Source organism: Scylla paramamosain, chromosome 31 (assembly GCF_035594125.1).
Source record: "Scylla paramamosain isolate STU-SP2022 chromosome 31, ASM3559412v1, whole genome shotgun sequence".
NCBI lineage: Eukaryota > Metazoa > Arthropoda > Malacostraca > Decapoda > Portunidae > Scylla > Scylla paramamosain.
In genome coordinates, this window is record NC_087181.1 from 8,296,705 (window position 1) to 8,317,528 (window position 20,824).

The 20,824-nt window shown below is 42.4% G+C and overlaps 1 protein-coding gene across 3 annotated transcripts in view; it reads left to right on the forward strand.

Moving 5' to 3' along the window:
• Nucleotides 1-20,824, forward strand: part of LOC135116433 (N-lysine methyltransferase KMT5A-A-like) — a 67,089-nt gene that overhangs the window by 13,412 nt on the left and 32,853 nt on the right. For all 3 annotated transcript variants that reach the window (XM_064033890.1, XM_064033889.1, XM_064033891.1), the window contains 2 exons: nucleotides 18,663-19,250; nucleotides 19,364-19,601. In XM_064033890.1, the coding sequence (XP_063889960.1) occupies nucleotides 18,663-19,250; nucleotides 19,364-19,601 (826 nt within the window). The remainder of the gene's footprint in view (nucleotides 1-18,662; nucleotides 19,251-19,363; nucleotides 19,602-20,824) is intronic.

A 20,824-nucleotide genomic window follows, 5' to 3' on the forward strand; every position in this document is an offset into this window, starting at 1 on the left:
AGTTAGCATGAAAATAGCGGTAGAAGACAGCTAGAGATGCAACATTGCGGCGGTGAGAGAGAGGCTGAAGACAGTCAGTTAGAGGAGAGAAGTTGATGAGACGAAAAGCTTTTGATTCCACCCTGTCTAGAAGAGCAGTATGAGTGGAACACCCCCAGACATGTGAAGCATACTCCATACATGGATGGATAAGGCCCTTGTACAGAGTTAGCAGCTGGGAGGGTGAGAAAAACTGGCGGAGACATCTTAGAACGCCTAACTTCATAGAAGCTGTTTTAGCTAGTGTGTGTGTGTGTGTGTGTGTGTGTGTGTGTGTGTGTGTGTGTGTGTGTGTGTGTGTGTGTGTGTGTACACAGTGGTACCTCTAGATACAAGTTTAATTGGTTCCAGCCCCTACCTCGTAACTTGAAGTTACTCGTATCAGGAGTTATTAATTCCCATTTAAATGAACTGAAACCCTGTTAATTTGTTCCAGCCAGCAGAACGAAATACAAAATACCACAATTGACCTGAAATAAATATGCATTTAAATTACAAAACATGAATAATTCATTACTAAACATAAGTGCAGATAATAAATAATAATAACTTGAATATAATGTTTTGTGAACGCTTACCAGAAGACAGACAATGGCAGACAACGCAAATAGGTGGAGGATGAAGGATGCCAGTGTAGTAGGCGGAGGATGGGGGATAAGTAGTGTAAACTTGAACAAACAAAATTAAACTTAACACTAGATTAACTGGAAATTAAACTTAATTTTAATCTTTATGTAGCTTAAAATAATTTTTCATTTTACTTAAATTTATTCAAACTAAAGATAGCTTTTTTACAACTTGCATTAGAATCAAACAATGTAGCATAAAGACTTTTTTTTTTTTTTTTTTTTTTACTGTTTTTTTTTTTGCTTCAACTTACATAAACTAATTTTCATCATTATTTTCAGCCTTCTTAGGCACACTTTGATTTCCACTTTCTCGAGGCCCCTTGCTGAAAAAATGGTCCAATGAGGTTTGCCTCTGTCTACTTTTCAAAATGTTTCTGAAATGTGTGAGGCATACATCATTGTATTGGGCAGCTGCGCGGTTTCTGTGTACCTTTTCTGGGTGATTTTCTTCCACAAAATCAGTCACCTGATATGTTGCCAAAACCTCTTTAATTTCTGCAGTTGTAACCACAGGAGCCTCATCCTCATCCTCATCCTTGCCAGTGAACCCCTGACGAATCTCCACTTCTTGTAGGGCCTGAAGCTCCTGTAATTCCTTGGTCATCAGCTGCTGACTGTGCTCCTCAATGAGATTGTTGATGTCCCTCTCATCAACCTCCAAACCCATGGACTTTCCGAGTGCCACTATCTCGTCCAACTCTGCCATTTCAAATCTCTCAAAGTCACGTTTAGAAACAGCATCAGGCCACAATTTCCTCCTGGAAGAGTTTAAGGTTTGACGAGTTACTCCCTGCCAAGCCAAGTCTATGATTTTCAAGCAAATTACAATGTTGTTATGTTCCTTCCAAAATTCACGCAGGGTTAGATTGGTGTTTTCAGTAACTTCAAAACATCGCTTAAATAAATGCTTTGTGTATAATTTCTTGAAGTTAGAAATCACTTGCTGGTCCATGGGCTGGAGGATAGAGGTTGTGTTGGGGGGGGGGAGGTATAAGACCTTGATGAACTTGAACTCATCGAGAATATCATCTAGGCCAGGGGGATGAGCAGGAGTATTGTCTAGGATAAGTAGACATTTCAGAGGAAGATTTTTCTCCTCCAAATATTTTTTGATACCTGGGCTGAATACGAGGTTAACCCATTTAACAAAATTGATGGGTAACCCAGGCTTTGGCATTAGCTCTACACATGACTTGGAGTTTCTCCTTTAGCACTTTGTGTGCCTTGAATGCCCTTGGATTTTCAGACTGGTACACCAGCAGAGGTTTGATTTTACAATCTCCGCTGGCATTGGCACATAGAGCCAGTGTCAGTCTGTCCTTCATGGGCTTGTGGCCTGGCATTTTCTTTTCTTCGGCCGTGGTGAAGGTCCTTTGTGGCATTTTCTTCCAAAAAAAGGCCTGTCTCGTCACAATTAAAAACTTGCTGCGAGACATAGCCTTCAGTGAGAATGAGTTCTGCAAATTTTTTGCAGAACTCTTCAGCTGCCTTAGCATCAGCACTAGATGCCTCTCCAAGACGAACCAGAGTGAACTCCGTTACGCTTATGAAATTTTTCAAACCAACCTCGTGAAGCCTTGAATTCTGGTACTGTTGGTGTGCTGGAGCTCTCCCCACCCCACTTTCTCTGCCTACTCTCTTCTCAAATCAGCGTAAATGGCACAACCCTTCTCACTAATTATGGCCTCAGTGACTGTATCACCAGTGATCTCTTTTGTCTTTTATCCATATAAAAAAAAGCCTCTCCATCTCTTCATGGATATCTGTTTGTTTAGTAGAGAGAATAGTCATTCCCTTAGCATGTTTTTTACACTTAATTAAATCTTTGTTCTTCAAAATGGTGCAAATAGTCGACGTACTACGCTCGTACTCCTTAGTAAGATCACTCACACACACCACGCTCATGTTTTTCAATTATTTCCTGCTTAATTTCTAAGCTCATAATTTGTTTCTTATGATCACCACTATCTTTAGCACTTCCTTTCCTGGGCCCCATGGTTAAATGTACAAAAAAGCACAAAAAAGTAGCACAAAATACAAAAAAACACATAAAAGTCAGAGCAAACGTTTAGCAGCCATGAGTAATGGTACAATGTGCAGATGTGTGGATCGCTGCTTTGCTACTGAGTGCTGATGATGTTGGGCGCTGCTGCTGCTGCTGCTGCTGCTGGCTGCTCGTATTTTGGAAAAAAAAAATGCATGTTATGGGGCATAATTTTTTGCAAATTTTTACTTGTATCTTGGAAAACTCGTATATAGATGTACTCGTATGTAGAGGTACCATTGTATATATATATCGAGTTGAACAGGGAGACATCCAAGTTTCTTCTTCCTGTATTGCAATGTTTTACCTTCACAGAAGGCATCATCAAGCTAAAAGAATTAGGTATAGTACACCAACTTAAGATATCTAAGAACATATAAAACACTAAAAAATGTTGTAAAGAGCACAACAGTATAGGTAAGAGACGAACACAGGGAAGCTAGATAAACAAACAGTTAAAGTGAGCAAAGTAACAAAAAGGAGTACAGAAAGCAGTAATGAATATTAACCTTTATAGTGATGTGGTTTGTCAGAGATAGGGGTCTTGTCAGGTTTTTTTTTTTTTTTTTTTTTCTCAGCCCCATTAGATTAAAAAAAAAAGTAACATGTTTCGTATACCGTATTTGATGGCTCATAAAACATCTTTTTCTCCCCCCGAAAATCCCAGAAAATGAGCCTGCATCTTATAAGGCCAAGGTTCAGCTTTGGGGCAGTGGCTAGTGGTAATTCTATGGGAACATCCCATCCTGGAGTGCCTGTCAAGTGATGTTGAGGACCATGGAGTGCCATCAGTGGCCCTTAAATCAAACCCCAAATATCTTTGCACTTGCAAACAAAGTGATGATTGCCTCTTCACCACAAAAAACAACTTTTTCTGCAAGTTAACAAAGTTTAACAGGTCGTACTTACCGGTAATTCACATAAAATAGCGTCACTCAGGAAGAAACTATAATTTGGTGACGACGCTTACATTCCATGTAACAAAACAAACTCGCGGTTGGTTACACACCAAACCTGGCAACATGTGCAAAATTCACTGCATTCCTTAGTATGATACCATTATTCCTCGAGGTATGACATGAATATAACTAATTTATTTTCATGAATATGAATTTGAATAAAAGAACTACAGTCTTACTAAATTTCATGATGAATAATGAATAGAACAGATGTATCTTCTCACTTACTTTTGTTTTAGAAATATACTGGGTATTTTAAATAAAAATACATTCTAGAGAAATTTTCACACATCCTTATGTTTTGAAAATGTACTAAAATATTACAACTAGGAATTATGTGTAGAATGATCATAAAAAAAAAATATGATGTACAAACTTTATTACCCCTCTGGGCTCTGACAAAGTCACTGCTTACACTATATTTGTTTACATCTCACAGCAGGATTGGTCTAAGGACCTGTGTTGGTAGGTTCTAGCAAATATTGAAGTTTTAAATGTAAAATATTGCAATCTAATAAGGATCTGAATACATATGAGAGGGTTTCAAATGTCATTGAAACTATTCACTTCATATTCAGTGCTTAAATCTGTTTTTTTTTTTTTTTTTTTTTTTTTTTTTTTTTTTTTTTCTCTCCCTCCCTCCCTCCCTCCCTCCCAATGCCTGCCCTAACTAAGGTGTGTCTTATAAGCCCATGCATTTTTATAAGCCATCAGATACAGTATATATATTGTTCCCATGCCATGAATGGAAGTGTGGCCTGCCATATGATTTTGATTCTTGGATTTTTTCCCTTCTCATAGTTCACAATATCAGACTAGGGATGCGGAATTTTGTCTTTATATATTTTTTAAAGCTTTTATTATTATCACCTTATATGCACTTTCCACAACCATATAGTGTGGGTAATAAGTAATTATTTCTCTACATTACAAATACCTATAAATAAACGAGAATTGTGTTTCAAGAAAATGGTTGGATGTACATCTGGCAACATCTCATGTTTCAAGCCTGTGTCTACTACACCCACAGATCTCAAGGAATAGAACATACTATGAAATTTATAACTCAGTTTTCCTTTCCGATTACTCTGAAGTCTTGTTTCTTATTTCTTATTATGCCTTACTGAATTATAGATTTGAGAAGTAATTTCTTAAGAGAAAGTAACTTACATTTTTATGAAATGATTTTTGGGGAAACAGAAGCCCGCCTGGTGTAGCCAGCTCAGCAGCATTCATAACCAAAATCTTTTTCCCTTTCAGTTAAGGTTTGAAAAAACATGGGAAAAAAAAATTTTAGGGGTATTTATTTTTTTGTTTGTTTATTCCTCGTATTTGTATGTAAATCAGTTTAAATAAGCAATTAAAAAAATATCTAGAGTGAAACAAAAGGTTTGAAATGTTTTTCCTTTTTCATGTAGGAGTGGGACTGGTCAAGAGCAGCAAAAATATAATAAAAAAAAAAAAAAGGCCCACTGAGGTGCCAGTCCCCAAACAGAGTTGAAAGCAGTAATAAAAAATTACAAGATAAGTGTCTTGAAACCTCCCTCTTGAAAGAGTTCAGTCATAGGAAAGTGGAAATAAGAAAGCAGGCAGGGAGTTCCAGAGTTTACCAGAGAAAGGGATGAATGATTGAGAATAATGGTTAATGCTTGCATTAGAGAGGTGGACAGAAGAGGGGTGAGAGAAAGAAGAAAGTCTTGTGCAGCGAGGCTGCGGGAGGAGGGGAGGCATGCAGTTAGCAAGATCAGAAGAGTAGTTGGCATGAAAATAGCAGTAGAAGATAGCAAGAAATGCAAGATTGTTGAGAAAAACTGACAGAGACAAGTCAGAATGCCTAACTTCATAGAAGCTGTTTTAGCTAGAGATGAGATGTGAAGTTTCCAGTTTAAATTATAAGTAAAGAACAGATCAAGGATGTTCAGTGTAGAAGAGGGGGACAGTTGAGTGTCATTGAAGAAGAGGGGATAGTTGTCTGGAAGGTTGCGTCAAGTTGATAGATGGAGGAATTGAGTTTTGAGGCATTGAACATTAGAAGAGGGGATAGTTGTCTGGAAGGTTGCATTAAGTTGATAGATGGAGGAATTGAGTTTTGAGGCATTGAACATTACTAAGTTTGCTATGCCCCAATCAGAAATTTTAGAGAGATCAGAAGTCAGGCATTCCGTGACTTCCTTGCATGAACTGCCTAATTCCTGAAGGGTTGGACATTTAGGAAAAGAGGTGGAAAAGTGAAGGGTGTATCATCAGTGTAGGAGTGGATAGGACAAGACGTTTGGTTTAGAAGATCAGTGGATAATAGGAAGAGAGTGGGTGACAGGACAGAACCCTAAGGAACACCATTGTTAATAGATTTAGGAGAAGAACAGTGACTGTCTACCACAGCAGCAATAGAATGGTCAGAAAGGAAACTTGAGAAACAGAGATAAGGATTGAAGCCATAGGAGGGTAGTTTGGAAATCAAAGCTTTGTGCCAGACTCTATGAAAAGTTTTTTATGTGTCCTAAGGCAACAGCAAAAGTTTCTCCGAAATTCTTAAAAGAGGATGACCAAGACTCGGTTAGGAAAGGCAAAAGATCACCATACTGGCGATCAGATAGAATTTTGTGAAGTGATAGATGTTTCAGAATCTTCCCATTGAGGATAGATTCAAAACTTTAGAGAGGCAGGAAATTAAAGCAATAGGATGGTAGTTTGAGGGATTAGAATGGTCACCCTTTTTAGGAACAGGCTGAATGTAGGCAAACTTACAGCAAGAAAGAAAGGTAGATGTTGATAGAGCTGAAAAAGTTTGACTAGGCAAGGTGCAGGTGCAGAAGCACAGTTTTGGAAAACAATAAGAGGGACCCTTTCAGGTCCATAAACCTTCTGAGAGCATGGAAAAGATCACTGAAGGATTTTGGTGGGTAGCATGAAGTAGTCAGAGAGTGGAGAGAGAGAGGGAACAAGCCCTGAATCATCCAAGGTAAAGTTTTTAGCAGAGGTTTGAGTGGACTTCAGCTTTAAAAATATATGAGATGGCAGTGGTGCCATCAGCTTGAAATAAAGTAGGAAAAGATGAAGAAGCAAAGTTATTATAGATGTTTTTGGCTAAGAGCTAGAAGTTAGATCTTGAAAGATTTTGACACTTTCTATTAATGAAGATCAGAAACTTGTTTAGGTTATGCTGCTACAGGTTGATCCAGTTGGACAAAGCCTGTGTTACTTGTACTGTACTGGAAATGTTTTTATGTACCTGTACATATATAGACCTTATTTATCAATATGATATAGAATTAAATTTTGATAAATACTAAAGAAAAAAAGAATTTATTTATTTGTTTATTTATTTATTTATTTATTTATGCCAACCCTGTTTTCAATACCATAACTTTCAATATCATTTTATTGCTTCGATATTATAAGCATGTTGACATAGGCATCAAAAAGAAAAAAAATACAGATGGTGTTGAAGTTACGAGTGTGATATGTTTCAGAAGGCTGCTCATATGTTGTTTTCCTTGTAATTCATCATCATAATTTTCAGTACCAAAAAAAGTATCATATGTTCTGCAAACAATGTATTGCTTAGTTATTTGATACTTGATACCATAGAGAGAGAGTAGTTTGCCTTATAGGTGATGTGATACTACTGAGTAGTGACAGGCTTGAGGCTTTTGCCAAATGCAAGACTCAAATATGCCAGGCCTACAATGTGGGTTAAAATTCTCTCTCTCTCTCTCTCTCTCTCTCTCTCTCTCTCTCTCTCTCTCTCTCTCTCTCTCTCTCTCTCTCTCTCTCTCTCTCTCTCTCTCTCTCTCTCTCTCTCTCTCTCTCTCTCTCTCTCTCTCTCTCTTATTTAAACATTTGCAGTAAGTACAATGATATAATTAGGGAGGACATATTAGTAACTAAAGTTTACACTACTGTGTGACAAACTATCTTAATAGTATGTGTAAATGTCCACATATTTACACATACTTCAGACTATACACTGCACACTGTACACTATAAACTTCAATGTCAAGGTGGCTGCTGCTGTAGCTATCTATGGGTGGCAACCTTTGCCTTCTGGGTGGACATTTACCTGGTGTCCACAGCAGTGGTGAAGGCATTCCACAGCCTGACTGTTGTGGCAGTGAAGGCACGCTGGTGGGTGGTGGAGTAGGACCTTGGCGCCTCCAAGAGGGAGTTGTTGCTCAGCACCGTCCTCGTACATCGCTCAGACCTCCTCCAGGTGGCCATCAGGTCCACCAGGTGTGGCATGTGCTGGACCTGTGCTTTATGTAGCACTGTCAGGACGGCGACTCCTGCGATGCTCCAAGCAGTCCAACACTGGAGTTGCTGCGCCAGTCTGTTGTGTCTGCTGCTGCTGCTGTTGCCATAGTTGCTGGAGTGGTCTCTGCTGGTCCCCTCCTTGGATAAGATGTTCTGCCTGCCTTTGTACTTAATCCAGCAGGCTGAAGTGACAGCGGGTGCTTGACATCCAGGTGAGGGGAGGGTGTACTTGACAGGTCTGACTTGGGCCTTGTACAGGGTCAGCAGGTCATCAGGGGAGAGGTGTTTCACTCAGTGCAGCAGTGTCATCTGCAAGTAGGCATTTCGGGCTATCTTCTCGAGGTGCTTGTCGAAGCACAGCCAAGAGCCAATCTCCTCGCTGAGGATGTCAGTGCTGTCCTGTAGAGGAATGACGTCTTCTCCGAGCCTCAACCTTCCATGCAGCTGGTCCGCATCCTCCCTGCATGTGATATTACCATGGCCTGGGTTTTGTTGGGGGCAAACTTAACTTGCCACCTCTCTCCCCAGGCCATCACGTTGTCCAGCTGTCTGTTGACGGAGGTTATCATGTCCTGTACTTCATCCCTTGAGTAGGATAGAGAGAGAGAGTACAGTCATCATCGTAGGCACAGGCTGCGGGGGTGCCCTGTAGGATGTCATTCAGGTAGATGTTCCACAGCATGGGTCCCAGGACTGACCCTTGAGGAACAAAGGCCTGTACTGGGTAGCTGGCTGAAGTACAGTAAAATCCCTCTTGTCCGGCATCAACGGGACCGCCGACATGCCGGATACTTGAATAGAAGTGAAATTATGTCCACAATCACCACCCTACACTCATGCATCTTACCGTAACAAAGATCAGCTGATCGCCGTGCCGCACGTCGCCACCTGCGCTGCCACCTCACACTCACCAACACACAATACTACTGTACTAACATTCTCTTTAATACTTTCCTCTTATAAATAAGTTGATGGGTTACAGAAATAAAGTACGTATACACTTATTTGCTTTATTCAATATTAGCCAACATGTATAGCATACTATAAAGATATGAAAATGTACGAGTGTTTGTGACACTTTTTCGCTCTCCACACCTCTCATTCAACACCCTCCGGGTCATCAACATCATCAGATTCTGTACTTGTTTGCCCCACTTCTTTTCCCTTACAAGCTACTTTAAAATAGTTTCTAATGTCTCCTTGTTTGCAGCTCCTTCTTTGCAGCAAAAACTCATTCTTAATGCAGTGAAGGGTCATAACATCTCAGGTTGACATGTATGTGCACTGCTCAGCAAACCTGACAAAGCCAGCTATGTGTTTCACAGCCTGTTCCCAAGTTACTTTAGGCTCATTATCATCATCATCATCATCACTATCATCACTAATTTTCTCTAAATGATCTTCTACTACAGCGTTGATAAGTTCCTCGTCTGTGAGAGTGAATGTTACAGCCTGATTTTCGTCTACGTCCACCCATTCCTGTAACGCTTCATCTGTCACTTTAAGTTGCACATTTCCCCCCATTTCCCTCAGCTCGCTCACCACCGAATTTTTCATGCCACCTACAAACCCTTCAAACTCCTCATCATCCTCATCATCTCACATCATCAAAGGGTACAATTTGCGCCAACATCGCAAAAATGTGCCAGATACTTGAATCTGGTCGATACTCGAATGCCGGATGAGAGGGATTTTACTGTATGTCTGTCCACCACCATCTGGAGACTCCTGCCCTTGATGTAGCTGGAGAACAGGTGGAATAGCTCCCCAGCAATGCCTAGCTGCTCGAGCTTCCCTATCAAGCCTTGATGCCACACACAGTTGAAGGCTCCAGCTATGTTGAGGGCAATCACCAGGGAGGGACAGCCAGTGTCAAGGGCGTTGTGCCAGGCCTTAGAAAGGAGGAGAAGGAGGTCTGAGGTGGAGCGGCCTTTTCTGAAGCCAAACTGCTTTGGCGACAGCAGATGGTGCTGCTTGAGGTATTCAGTGAGTTGCTTGCTTATGATCCTCTCGAAGATCTTACTGAGTATGGAGAGGAGCAAGATTGGCCAGTAGTTACCTGGCTCAGACCTCGACTTCTTTTCATGCATGGGTGTGACTCGCGCTTCCTTCCATAGTGATGGCCAGACCCCTCGCTGCAAACAGCAGCAAAAAATCTGTGTGAGAGGGCCAGCGAGCTTATCAGTGCACTTTTTGAGATGTGGGGTCACGCTGTCAGGACCAGGGGCCTTCCTGGTGTTGACATCCCTCAGGTGTCTCCTGATGGCATCCTCATAGATGGCAACGACCTCCAGTCTCGAGGCAGTGAGGCGGGGGAGGGCGGGCAGTTGCCTGTCTGGCTCTGGAGTTCTCATTTTTTTTCAGTGAAATGGCGGGCGAGGAGGTCTTTATCTTGGCTGGAGACTGCCATATCCCCGTCAGGCTTCCTAAGGGCAGGGATTCCCACCACAGCTTGGCATCAACCTGGTTGGAGGCCAGCTTCTGTCTCATATCCACCTCCCACCTTGCCTTGGCCCACTTTACTGTCTTTGTCATTATCCTGCACATTCTTCTGTGTTGGGCTTTGTTACACTGTGTGGGGTGCCTCTTGTACCACCTTCAGGCTTTGTACTTTTGCTCAGCAGCAATCTTGCACCTGTACCTGAACCAGGGGTGGTCCTTTGGGCTGGTTGAGTACATCCTGTGTGGCACATGTTGCTGCTGCAGTGTGCAGAGGACAGTAATGAGGGAGGTAGTGTCAAAATTCAGGTCCCTGGTGAATATTGAGTCCCAGTCTGTCAGGGCCTGCTGCATAGCCACCCATTCAGTGCGGTCCCCACAGACAGGTGACTCGCTGATGATTCTCATCACACGCCAGGGCAACACTGACGGTCGCAGTACCGCATGGTAGTCAGAGCTGCCCACACAGTCAAGAGGGCGGCACTGAACAGATTCTTGAGGCAGATCCGTCAGCATTGGGTCCAGGGAGCCTCCATGCTGATGTGTGGGTCCACATGATTGTGGAGTCCCTGCACTGCTGTGAGCTCTGTGAAGGCCCTGATCACCAGGTAGTGATAAGAACATAAGAACATAAGAAATAAGGGAAGCTGCAAGAAGCGACCAGGCTTACACGTGGCAGTCCCTGTATGAAACACTCCTACCTATTTCCATCTGTTATCCCCATCCATACACTTGTCTAATCTTCTCTTAAAGCTCTCTAGTGTCCTGGCACTAACTACATGATTACTGAGTCCGTTCCACTCATCTACCACTCTATTTGAGAACCAATTTTTTCCTATCTCCTTCCTAAACCTAAATTTTTCAAGCTTGAACCCGTTATTTCTTGTTCTACCTTGGTTGCTGATCCTAAGAATTTTGCTTACATCTCCCTTGTTATAACCCTTATACCACTTAAAGACTTCTATCAGGTCCCCTCTTAACCTACGTCTCTCTAGAGAATGTAAATTTAACCGTAGTGAGTCTCTGACTCACTACGTGCTGACAGTTGTGACTAGTCATAATGTTGTCCAGGCGGTCTGTCAGATAGTGAAGTGGGTTGCTGCCTTGCCACTGTGGCCGGTACACAGCACAGAGCAGTAGGGAGCTGTTGTCTTCGAGAATGATGTGGAGGAACAGCATCTCCGTGACCTTGGGGATGTCAATGGGGAGTGTGTCGGCCTGCAGGTTGTCTCGGAAGCACACTGCCATGCCACCTCCCCGCCCACCTCGACGGTCATACCTGATCCAGTGGCAGTAGCCAGGAATTTTGTCACAGGTGATGATGCACGTGTCGTCAAGAAAAGTTTCCATTGTCACCACTACATCAACTCGTCTGAGAATGAATGAGTGGGTCAGTTCCCCGACGTTAGTCCTGAAGCCCCGCACATTGGCTGACAGGACTCGCAGGCTGCTGGTGGATTAGTGGCTGGGAATTGTGGGATGGGTGGAACCAGAGCGGGAATGTGGTGTTCAGTGCAGTATAGTCGTGACGAGGGGTGGGTGCTGGGTGGGGAGGGGCTCTCTCTCTCTCTCTCTCTCTCTCTCTCTCTCTCTCTCTCTCTCTCTCTCTCTCTCTCTCTCTCTCTCTCTCTCTCTCTCTCTCTCTCTCTCTCTCTCTCTCTCTCTCTCTCTCTCTCTCTCTCTCTCTCTCTCTCTCTCCTCTCTCTCTCTCTCTCTCTCTCTCTCTCTCTCTCTCTCTCTCTCTCTCTCTCTCTCTCTCTCTCTCTCTCTCTCTCTCTCTCTCTCTCTCTCTCTCTCTCTCTCTCTCTCTCTCTCTCTCTCTCTCTCTGTCTTTTTTTTTATTTATACAAATCTACATGATATGTGTTTACAAAGTTGCAGTACATATACTTTACATATTTAATACAACAAATTAGGCTAAAGAAGTCACTGTTAATGCCTTTTATCTGAAAGCCTCTCTCTGTCTGTCTGTGGCAACCACACATTCACTGGAGTCTTGAACTACTGCCTGGTCCAGCCCTCAACACTTGGCTGCACGGTAACAAACTTGTTCCACCAGCCAATGTATGTGTTCACAAACTGTCTTTGCTGGTGCCACGTTCTGCACCTGGGCTGGTGCAGCTCCACAGGGGCACGTATGATAGCTCTGTTGGTGACTTCGGCATGTCGGGCAGGCTGCTGGAGAGCCTGTAGGTGCGGCACCCGTTGCTGTTGCACCTTGAACATGACGGGGAGGCCCGCCATGTCTCGCTGGTGCTGGAGGGTGTGCAGTGCAGGCTGAAGGCCGAACTCACTGTTCCTGATGAGCTTCGCTGCTCAGTCCAGCACCTTGTCCAGGAGAGCTAGGTGCTTGTTTGCCGCGCTGCACCAAGCCAGGCACGCGTACTCCAAGGAGGAGCGGACCTGCACCTTGTAGAGTAACTCCAGTCCCTTGGCGTCAAGGAGGTAGGAGATTCTCCTCAGGGATGCCAGCTTCCCTGAGGCCTCTCTGGCGAGTCACTCCACGTGGGTTCTGAAGGTCAACTTACGGTCGTAAGTGACCCCCAGCACCTCCACCTCATCCCGCGGCGTCAGTGTCTCCCCGTTGAAGGTGACGCACGGGGCTCTACTTGTCCTCTCTCTCTCTCTCTCTCTCTCTCTCTCTCTCTCTCTCTCTCTCTCTCTCTCTCTCTCTCTCTCTCTCTCTCTCTCTCTCTCTCTCTCTCTCTCTCTCTCTCTCTCTCTCTCTCTCTCTCTCTCTCTCTCTCTCTCTCTCTCTCTCTCTCTCTCTCTCTCTCTCTCTCCTTCCTCTCTCTCTCTCTCTCTCTCTCCTTCCTCTCTCTCTCTCTCTCTCTCTCCTTCCTCTCTCTCTCTCTCTCTCTCCTTCCTCTCTCTCTCTCCTTCCTCTCTCTCTCTCCTTCCTCTCTCTCTCTCTCTCTCTCTCTCTCTCTCTCTCTCTCTCTCTCTCTCTCTCTCTCTCTCTCTCTCTCTCTCTCTCTCTCTCTCTCTCTCTCTCTCTCTCTCTCTCTCTCTCTCCCCCTCCCCCTCTCCCTCTCTCCTTCCTCTCTCTCTCTCTCTCTCTCTCTCTCTCTCTCTCTCTCTCTCTCTCTCTCTCTCTCTCTCTCTCTCTCTCTCTCTCTCTCTCTCTCTCTCTCTCTCCTTCCTCTCTCTCTCTCTCTCCTTCCTCTCTCTCTCTCTCTCTCCTTCCTCTCTCTCTCTCCTTCCTCTCTCCTTCCTCTCTCTCTCTCCTTCCTCTCTCCTTCCTCTCTCTCTCTCCTTCCTCTCTCCTTCCTCTCTCTCTCTCTCTCTCTCTCTCTCTCTCTCTCTCTCTCTCTCTCTCTCTCTCTCTCTCTCTCTCTCTCTCTCTCTCTCTCTCTCTCTCTCTCTCTCTCCCCCTCCCTCTCCCTCTCTCCTTCCTCTCTCTCTCTCTCTCTCTCTCTCTCTCTCTCTCTCTCTCTCTCTCTCTCTCTCTCTCTCTCTCTCTCTCTCTCTCTCTCTCTCTCTCTCTCTCTCTCTCTCTCTCTCTCTCTCTCTCTCTCTCTCTCTCTCTCTCTCTCTCTCTCTCTCTCTCTCTCTCTCTCTCTCTCTCTCTCTCTCTCTCTCTCTCTCTCTCTCTCTCTCTCTCTCTCTCTCTCTCTCTCTCTCTCTCTCTCTCTCTCTCTCTCTCTCTCTCTCTCTCTCTCTCTCTCTCTCTCTCTCTCTCTCTCTCTCTCTCTCTCTCTCTCTCTCTCTCTCTCTCTCTCTCTCTCTCTCTCTCTCTCTCTCTCTCTCTCTCTCTCTCTCTCTCTCTCTCTCTCTCTCTCTCTCTCTCTCTCTCTCTCTCTCTCTCTCTCTCTCTCTCTCTCTCTCTCTCTCTCTCTCTCTCTCTCTCTCTCTCTCTCTCTCTCTCTCTCTCTCTCTCTCTCTCTCTCTCTCTCTCCTTCCTCTCTCTCCTTCCTCTCTCTCCTTCCTCTCTCTCCTTCCTCTCTCTCTCTCTCTCTCTCTCTCTCTCTCTCTCTCTCTCTCTCTCTCTCTCTCTCTCTCTCTCTCTCTCTCTCTCTCTCTCTCTCTCTCTCTCTCTCTCTCTCTCTCTCTCTCTCTCTCTCTCTCTCTCTCTCTCTCTCTCTCTCTCTCTCTCTCTCTCTCTCTCTCTCTCTCTCTCTCTCTCTCCTCTCTCTCTCTCTCTCTCTCTCTCTCTCTCTCTCTCTCTCTCTCTCTCTCTCTCTCTCTCTCTCTCTCTCTCTCTCTCTCTCTCTCTCTCTCTCTCTCTCTCTCTCTCTCTCTCTCTCTCTCTCTCTCTCCTTCCTCTCTCTCTCTCTCCTTCCTCTCTCTCTCTCCTTCCTCTCTCTCTCTCTCCTTCCTCTCTCTCTCTCCTTCCTCTCTCTCTCTCTCTCTCTCTCTCTCTCTCTCTCTCTCTCTCTCTCTCTCTCTCTCTCTCTCTCTCTCTCTCTCTCTCTCTCTCTCTCTCTCTCTCTCTCTCTCTCTCTCTCTTTTTTTTATTTAAACATAGGTACATGATCACCCGAAGGCGCACTGCCGTGTGCAACCTATTTTAGGGGTGGGACACAACACACAAATATAAATATAAAGATATATACATATATATACATTCTTTATGGACTTAAGTTAATATTGTTAGCAGGGGGTTGGGAACGAGCCCCTCCAGTGGTGTGCTGCTAACTTCATGTCCTGGGTATCTCTCTCTCTCTCTCTCTCTCTCTCTCTCTCTCTCTCTCTCTCTCTCTCTCTCTCTCTCTCTCTCTCTCTCTCTCTCTCTCTCTCTCTCTCTCTCTCTCTCTCTCTCTCTCTCTCTCTCTCTCTCTCTCTCTCTCCTTCCTCTCTCTCTCTCCTTCCTCTCTCCTTCCTCTCTCTCTCTCCTTCCTCTCTCTCTCTCTCTCTCTCTCTCTCTCTCTCTCTCTCTCTCTCTCTCTCTCTCTCTCTCTCTCTCTCTCTCTCTCTCTCTCTCTCTCTCTCTCTCTCTCTCTCTCTCTCTCTCTCTCTCTCTCTCTCTCTCTCTCTCTCTCTCTCTCTCTCTCTCTCTCTCTCTCTCTCTCTCTCTCTCTCTCTCTCTCTCTCTCTCTCTCTCTCTCTCTCTCTCTCTCTCTCTCTCTCTCTCTCTCTCTCTCTCTCTCTCTCTCTCTCTCTCTCTCTCTCTCTCTCTCTCTCTCTCTCTCTCTCTCTCTCTCTCTCTCTCTCATCTATTCATGGACTTAATGTAATGGAACAGGCTTTCTACACCATGTAGTGCAACCCTCCTGTCTCTGCCTCTCATAGGCTGACTGGTGGAGGTCCATACACGATGGAGTCTCAAGCCAGACTCTCTGTGGTGCAGTATGATAAGTTTTTAAATGAAGTTTAAAATTTAAACTAGCATCTGAAAATAAATTACTACAGAGCCTCTGTCCTGGGGTAGTGAGCAGTTCTTTGTTGTGGTGCAGCACTGTGTGGGTAGTGGTGAAGCAGCTTATCAGGTAAATATTGCGCTTAGTGCCAAATTTGAACTTTTGGTTAGCAAAGGGAACAATATCAAGAGCAGTTTCATTTTGATAGTAGACTGCTAGTATCATTGAACATTTGTAACTTGTTACCTTGTGACTCGGACACCCTCTGTAATTCCCAGATGTCTTAGTTTCTATATAAGTATTCAGTTTATAATAACTCTGAGCCCAGAAGATAGTTACATATATGAAAACATTTGCTCCTGATTTGTCAAAATATTCTTTGTTACTGTTAGTGATAAGTCTTATACATACAAACAAAATTGAAGGCTGTAATATGGCGCAAAAATTAAATTGTATACATACGTACTAAACACTTCACCAAGAGGTATGTATACATACGTAGTAACCACTGCACGGGTTAATGGGATACATAAACCATATTAATGGGATACATAAAACAGTAAGCCAGTTGGAAGGTAAGGTATAGCAACCAGTTTGACCTTGAAGTTAAGTTTTTAAGGACATTTTTCCATAACAGGTTTCCTTTAAGCCTTGTTAATAATACCATCTACAATTTTTTAGAAAGCAAATTTAATCAGCCTTCCTGTAATGACACACAGACAACACCTAAAAAAAAATATATATATACTCGTATATATATAAAATTGCCCTACTATGGCCATCATAATTATACTATTAGAAAGATACTTACTACCATACTGAAAACACAATATCCAGACACCATCTTCATCAATAATTTTAATATTTACTTGTGTTGGTGTACTTGGTCTTTAATTTTTATTTAAATCATGATTTTTTTTACTCAATGTAACACTTCAATAATTTTTAATACTGAGTATTTAATTTTTATTTAAATCATGGTATTTTACTCAGTATAACAATTAATGTAAATAATTTTTAATACAGTATATTTAATTTTGAATAAAGTCATGATCTTTTTTTATTTAAATCAGTTTAAATAAATTGATTTAATCATTTGATTTAAATCAAACAAGCCTGCTTGCAGGTGAGGGTATCAGAGGGCATGGCACAAGTGATGGTGATAGTGTTGTTTTTTGCCTTAATTTTCTTCTTCTCAAAGCATTTATAGTATATCTTGGATATAAGGCTTTTAACCTGGGAGAGGGATATGATGTATTTCTCCTCATCTTTGCAGGGGAGTGAAAACTTTTCCTGGAATAGCTGGATTCATAGATCCAGCTTTGTTGCTTGGTAGGACTCAGCAATGAGTTGTGGTAGTGGAGGTGGTTGGAGTGGCTGAAGGGTTGAAGAAGTGAGGTGTGAGGTTGGGCAGGGTGTTAATAAAAGTGTTTGGGCTGGTGACTGGTCTTCTTTTTCTTTTCTCTCATCTTTACTGCTTCAAGTCATGCAAGCTTTACTTTTGAATGATAAACCATTGCTTCCAAACTTGTGAATGGGCAAAAAAGTAAAGAAAAATGAGGAGGTGTTAGACAGCTGAGCATGTGTACTCCCTCTTTGATGTTGCAGCAGACACTGATTTGGTTGGAGTGCTGTCACATCATGGTGGCTCAGAGTTGCCCCTTCCACTACTCTTTAGTGGTGTTGCCAAATGGACATTCACAAAAATAGTAAAAACACCAAATAAACTGAGATCCCCTTAAATAACTGTAAACAAAGAAGATTTAAACATATAAGGAATGATATCAGTTTCCTGCCTTCATGGAAAACTGCAGACACCTCAAGGGTGACTATGCTGTTAAAAACTCCATTTTTGAGGTCTGGGTTGGAAAATTGTATTTTGCCATCCACTCTTAAAAAAAATAACTACTGACATCATATGTGGCTGTAATTGAGGAAAGTTACTATAAACTAGTGTTGACTGTAAATCATGTGTCATGTCTGCTCAGCAGGAAATGATTTCATCAGTTGAAGTACATCATGGTATTATTGGATGGCTGGAAACTCTCTTCTAGCTTGCCATGTAGACCATAGTTTTTGTTATGTATTGTTCACCCATCAAACCCTTCCACTGTAAAATAAAATCAATAAGATTTCAGACCAGTACACAGTAAACGCAAAAAAGAAAAAAAAAAAAATCTCAGTTGGTGTCAGCATTTGCATGCTATTCAACTAGTTCTATCTGGTTGCATGGGAGAATGGAGCATTGATAAAACCTCACTTGGCAACTCAAGACAGATAGTGGCCTTGGACATACTAACACATGAATGGTTTTAGTTAAGATAAAACATATGAATGACAAGGATGTGTTTTTCGTGTGTGCATTCCCGGAGTTGACTTTCACGAGTTACTTTTGCACATTTTTCCATGTCACTTTCCATTGGCCATTAAACCACTCATTACTGGTGACAAGATAATGTCTGTGGTTGCTTTGTGGTGAGAAAGAAAAACATTGAAGAAACAATTAGTATTATGGGAGTTTGAGAGAGAACTGTCATGTTAAGTGGATTAGGTATGACCTGTAAGACCATGGAAATGTTTGGGCATAGTAAAAGTGAATGGAGAGCTGTCATAGATACATAAATATTATGCAGGTTTGTCTGCATTTGTTTCTGTCGGCATATCATATATCTTTTATGTGAGGAGGAATGTATAACTAACAAATTAGTTTTGTTGGGACCTGATGGATAGAAGCCTGAATATACTCGTACGTGTGAAACTGATCTTTGTGAGGGGGGTAGTCTACCAGAATCTGTTCTGTTCCTCCAGTGGATAAATGGGCTAAGAAAAAATTTATTCATATGTGTTGCTATATGGTGAGGATTGGTTCTTTTTCTCCAGAAGCAAGAAGCTGGGAAATGTATGTGAATGTATGTTGACATCTTTTTCTAAGCTATTGCTTGTAAGGGAATCTCAACCATGTATGTTAATAGAATTTGTTTATTTCATTCTTTCTCAGATCTCCTCCAATTGCTGATGATGCAGAAATAGAAGGTGCCACTGTCCTTGAAGGGGAGTGTGGGAAAGATCCTGAGCTTAGCGATGCCCAGCTCAGTCGCCCTCTCCCCACTTCTGCTTCTACCATACAAACCAAGGTCATAAATGGTCACATTGGAACAGCACAAAATAAACCTCTGCCAAATGCAGCTCCTAAGCGAACTGTTTGCACACGAAGCCAGGCACTAAAGGAGTTGCAGCTTCAGTCATCCACTGCTGCTCTTAGTAATGGTGTTAAATCCTCCAACTCTTCCAGCAGTAACTTATCTTCTCAATGTTCTGTTAGTATTGCCACACCTTCTGCCAGTCCTGAAATGCCTACATCAGTGTCAACCCCCACCACTCCTACCTCTTCCACTTCACTGGTGACAGATGATTGTTCTAGTCCCCATACAGGGCCACCAACTCCTCACAAAATCCAGGCCCTCAATGAGGAAAAATTGCGGCTTGACTCACCACTCTCACCCACTTCAGCCCTTTCAAAACTCAAGTTGTCACTCACACCAAAGAAACTTAAGTTCAATGATAAAACAACCAAGACAAGGAGAAAGTAAGTATAAATAAAGATTTTTGAGTTGTCACAACCATAATAAGTTTCTTGCTTTTTAAATTTGGTGCATTTAAAGATCAAGAAATTCTGATTGTTGCTACTTCACTCTGCAGGCTTCCTACCCAAAATGCTACCCGAGGAACTTTACAGTCCAAGACAGAGAAAGTATCAAAAGTAAATAATCCAGCACAAATGTCAAATGGTGAAGCTAAACCCACCCAACGAAATACCCAGATGAGCGAATTCTTTCCCATACGTAGATCAGAACGAAAACCAAAGACAACCCTTTTACAAGAACGTCAAAAGGAAATTGAGGAAAGGATATGTAGTGGCAAAGAAGAAGGTTTGACGGTATGTACTCTAATAACTTAGTATTACAAACTTTTAGTTTAGATTTGTTTGCTGTCTTCCAGGGTTATGAATTGTATTATCAGTAAAAGCTTACTACCAGGAGAAATTGGTAAGCTGTGTAAATTTGTTTTCATGATACTTATCACACCCATTTTTGTATAGAAGTTACTTGCATTTGTGGTGAGTGATTAAACTTACCACAAAAGATACATTCCACGGGCACTCAAAGTTAAATCTGAATAATGCATTGTGTAATTTTTTATTTTATTTATTTATTTTTTTTATCAACAACAAAACAATGGACATATAATTCAATAACCGTACATTGTGTTTGCAGCTTTATGCAGTATATGAAGTACAATGAGCTATCAGCTGCAGTGTATGAAGTACAAAGAGCTATCAGTTGCTATTTAGACCTTAGCACCCTTGTACACACCCAGCATGAACTTCAATACACTGTCCATAACTTAAAGGTGACCAGACAATGTCTTGAAATTAATATCTTGTCCTAATTTCAACCTTAACTGCCTGCTCCACAGGTAACCACCAAACAACAATATCCAAATAGCCTATCATGAACACAGTTAACATAAATCTTGTTCATGATGCACAATCCAATATCCAGACACAACCTAGGTAATAACCTCTGTATCAGCCATAAGCTCCACAAATCAAACAAATGCCCACAACTCCACTCACCACTGACCCATGTCAAAATGCAGCATGGAGTGTCGAGATGTAGGGCTGGTGGAGCCTTGCCATGTATGGTTTCCATAATACCTTTGCCATGTAGCCTCCCATAATTCTCTGAGAAAGTGAACCTTGACAAGCATGTATTAATACAATTAAGACATTTATTGAGATGTTTATCTTAGTTTTCACCTTTGAATCTCTTGTTGCACAACTAAAGGTAGCTATGTAGTGCAAGAAGCTGGAAGCGGGAGCTGTATATGGGTTGTATGATGAGTCAGGGGAAGTCACTCATTCTTTGTAAGTTCTGTTGTATTTTAAGACCCTCAGTTATTGATCTTAAGCCTTTTGACTGCCACTTGGTATATTTTTACTTGTTCTACAGCCACATCCAATCTTTGAGCAGAGAAGAGATTGCAAAATATATTTTTTCATTGCTAACCTTCATGTAGATGCTTATAAGGAATTAACATATTGCTTCTGGAGCTGCTAATTGTTAGGTAACAGACACACCCATGGATAATGAAAGTCCT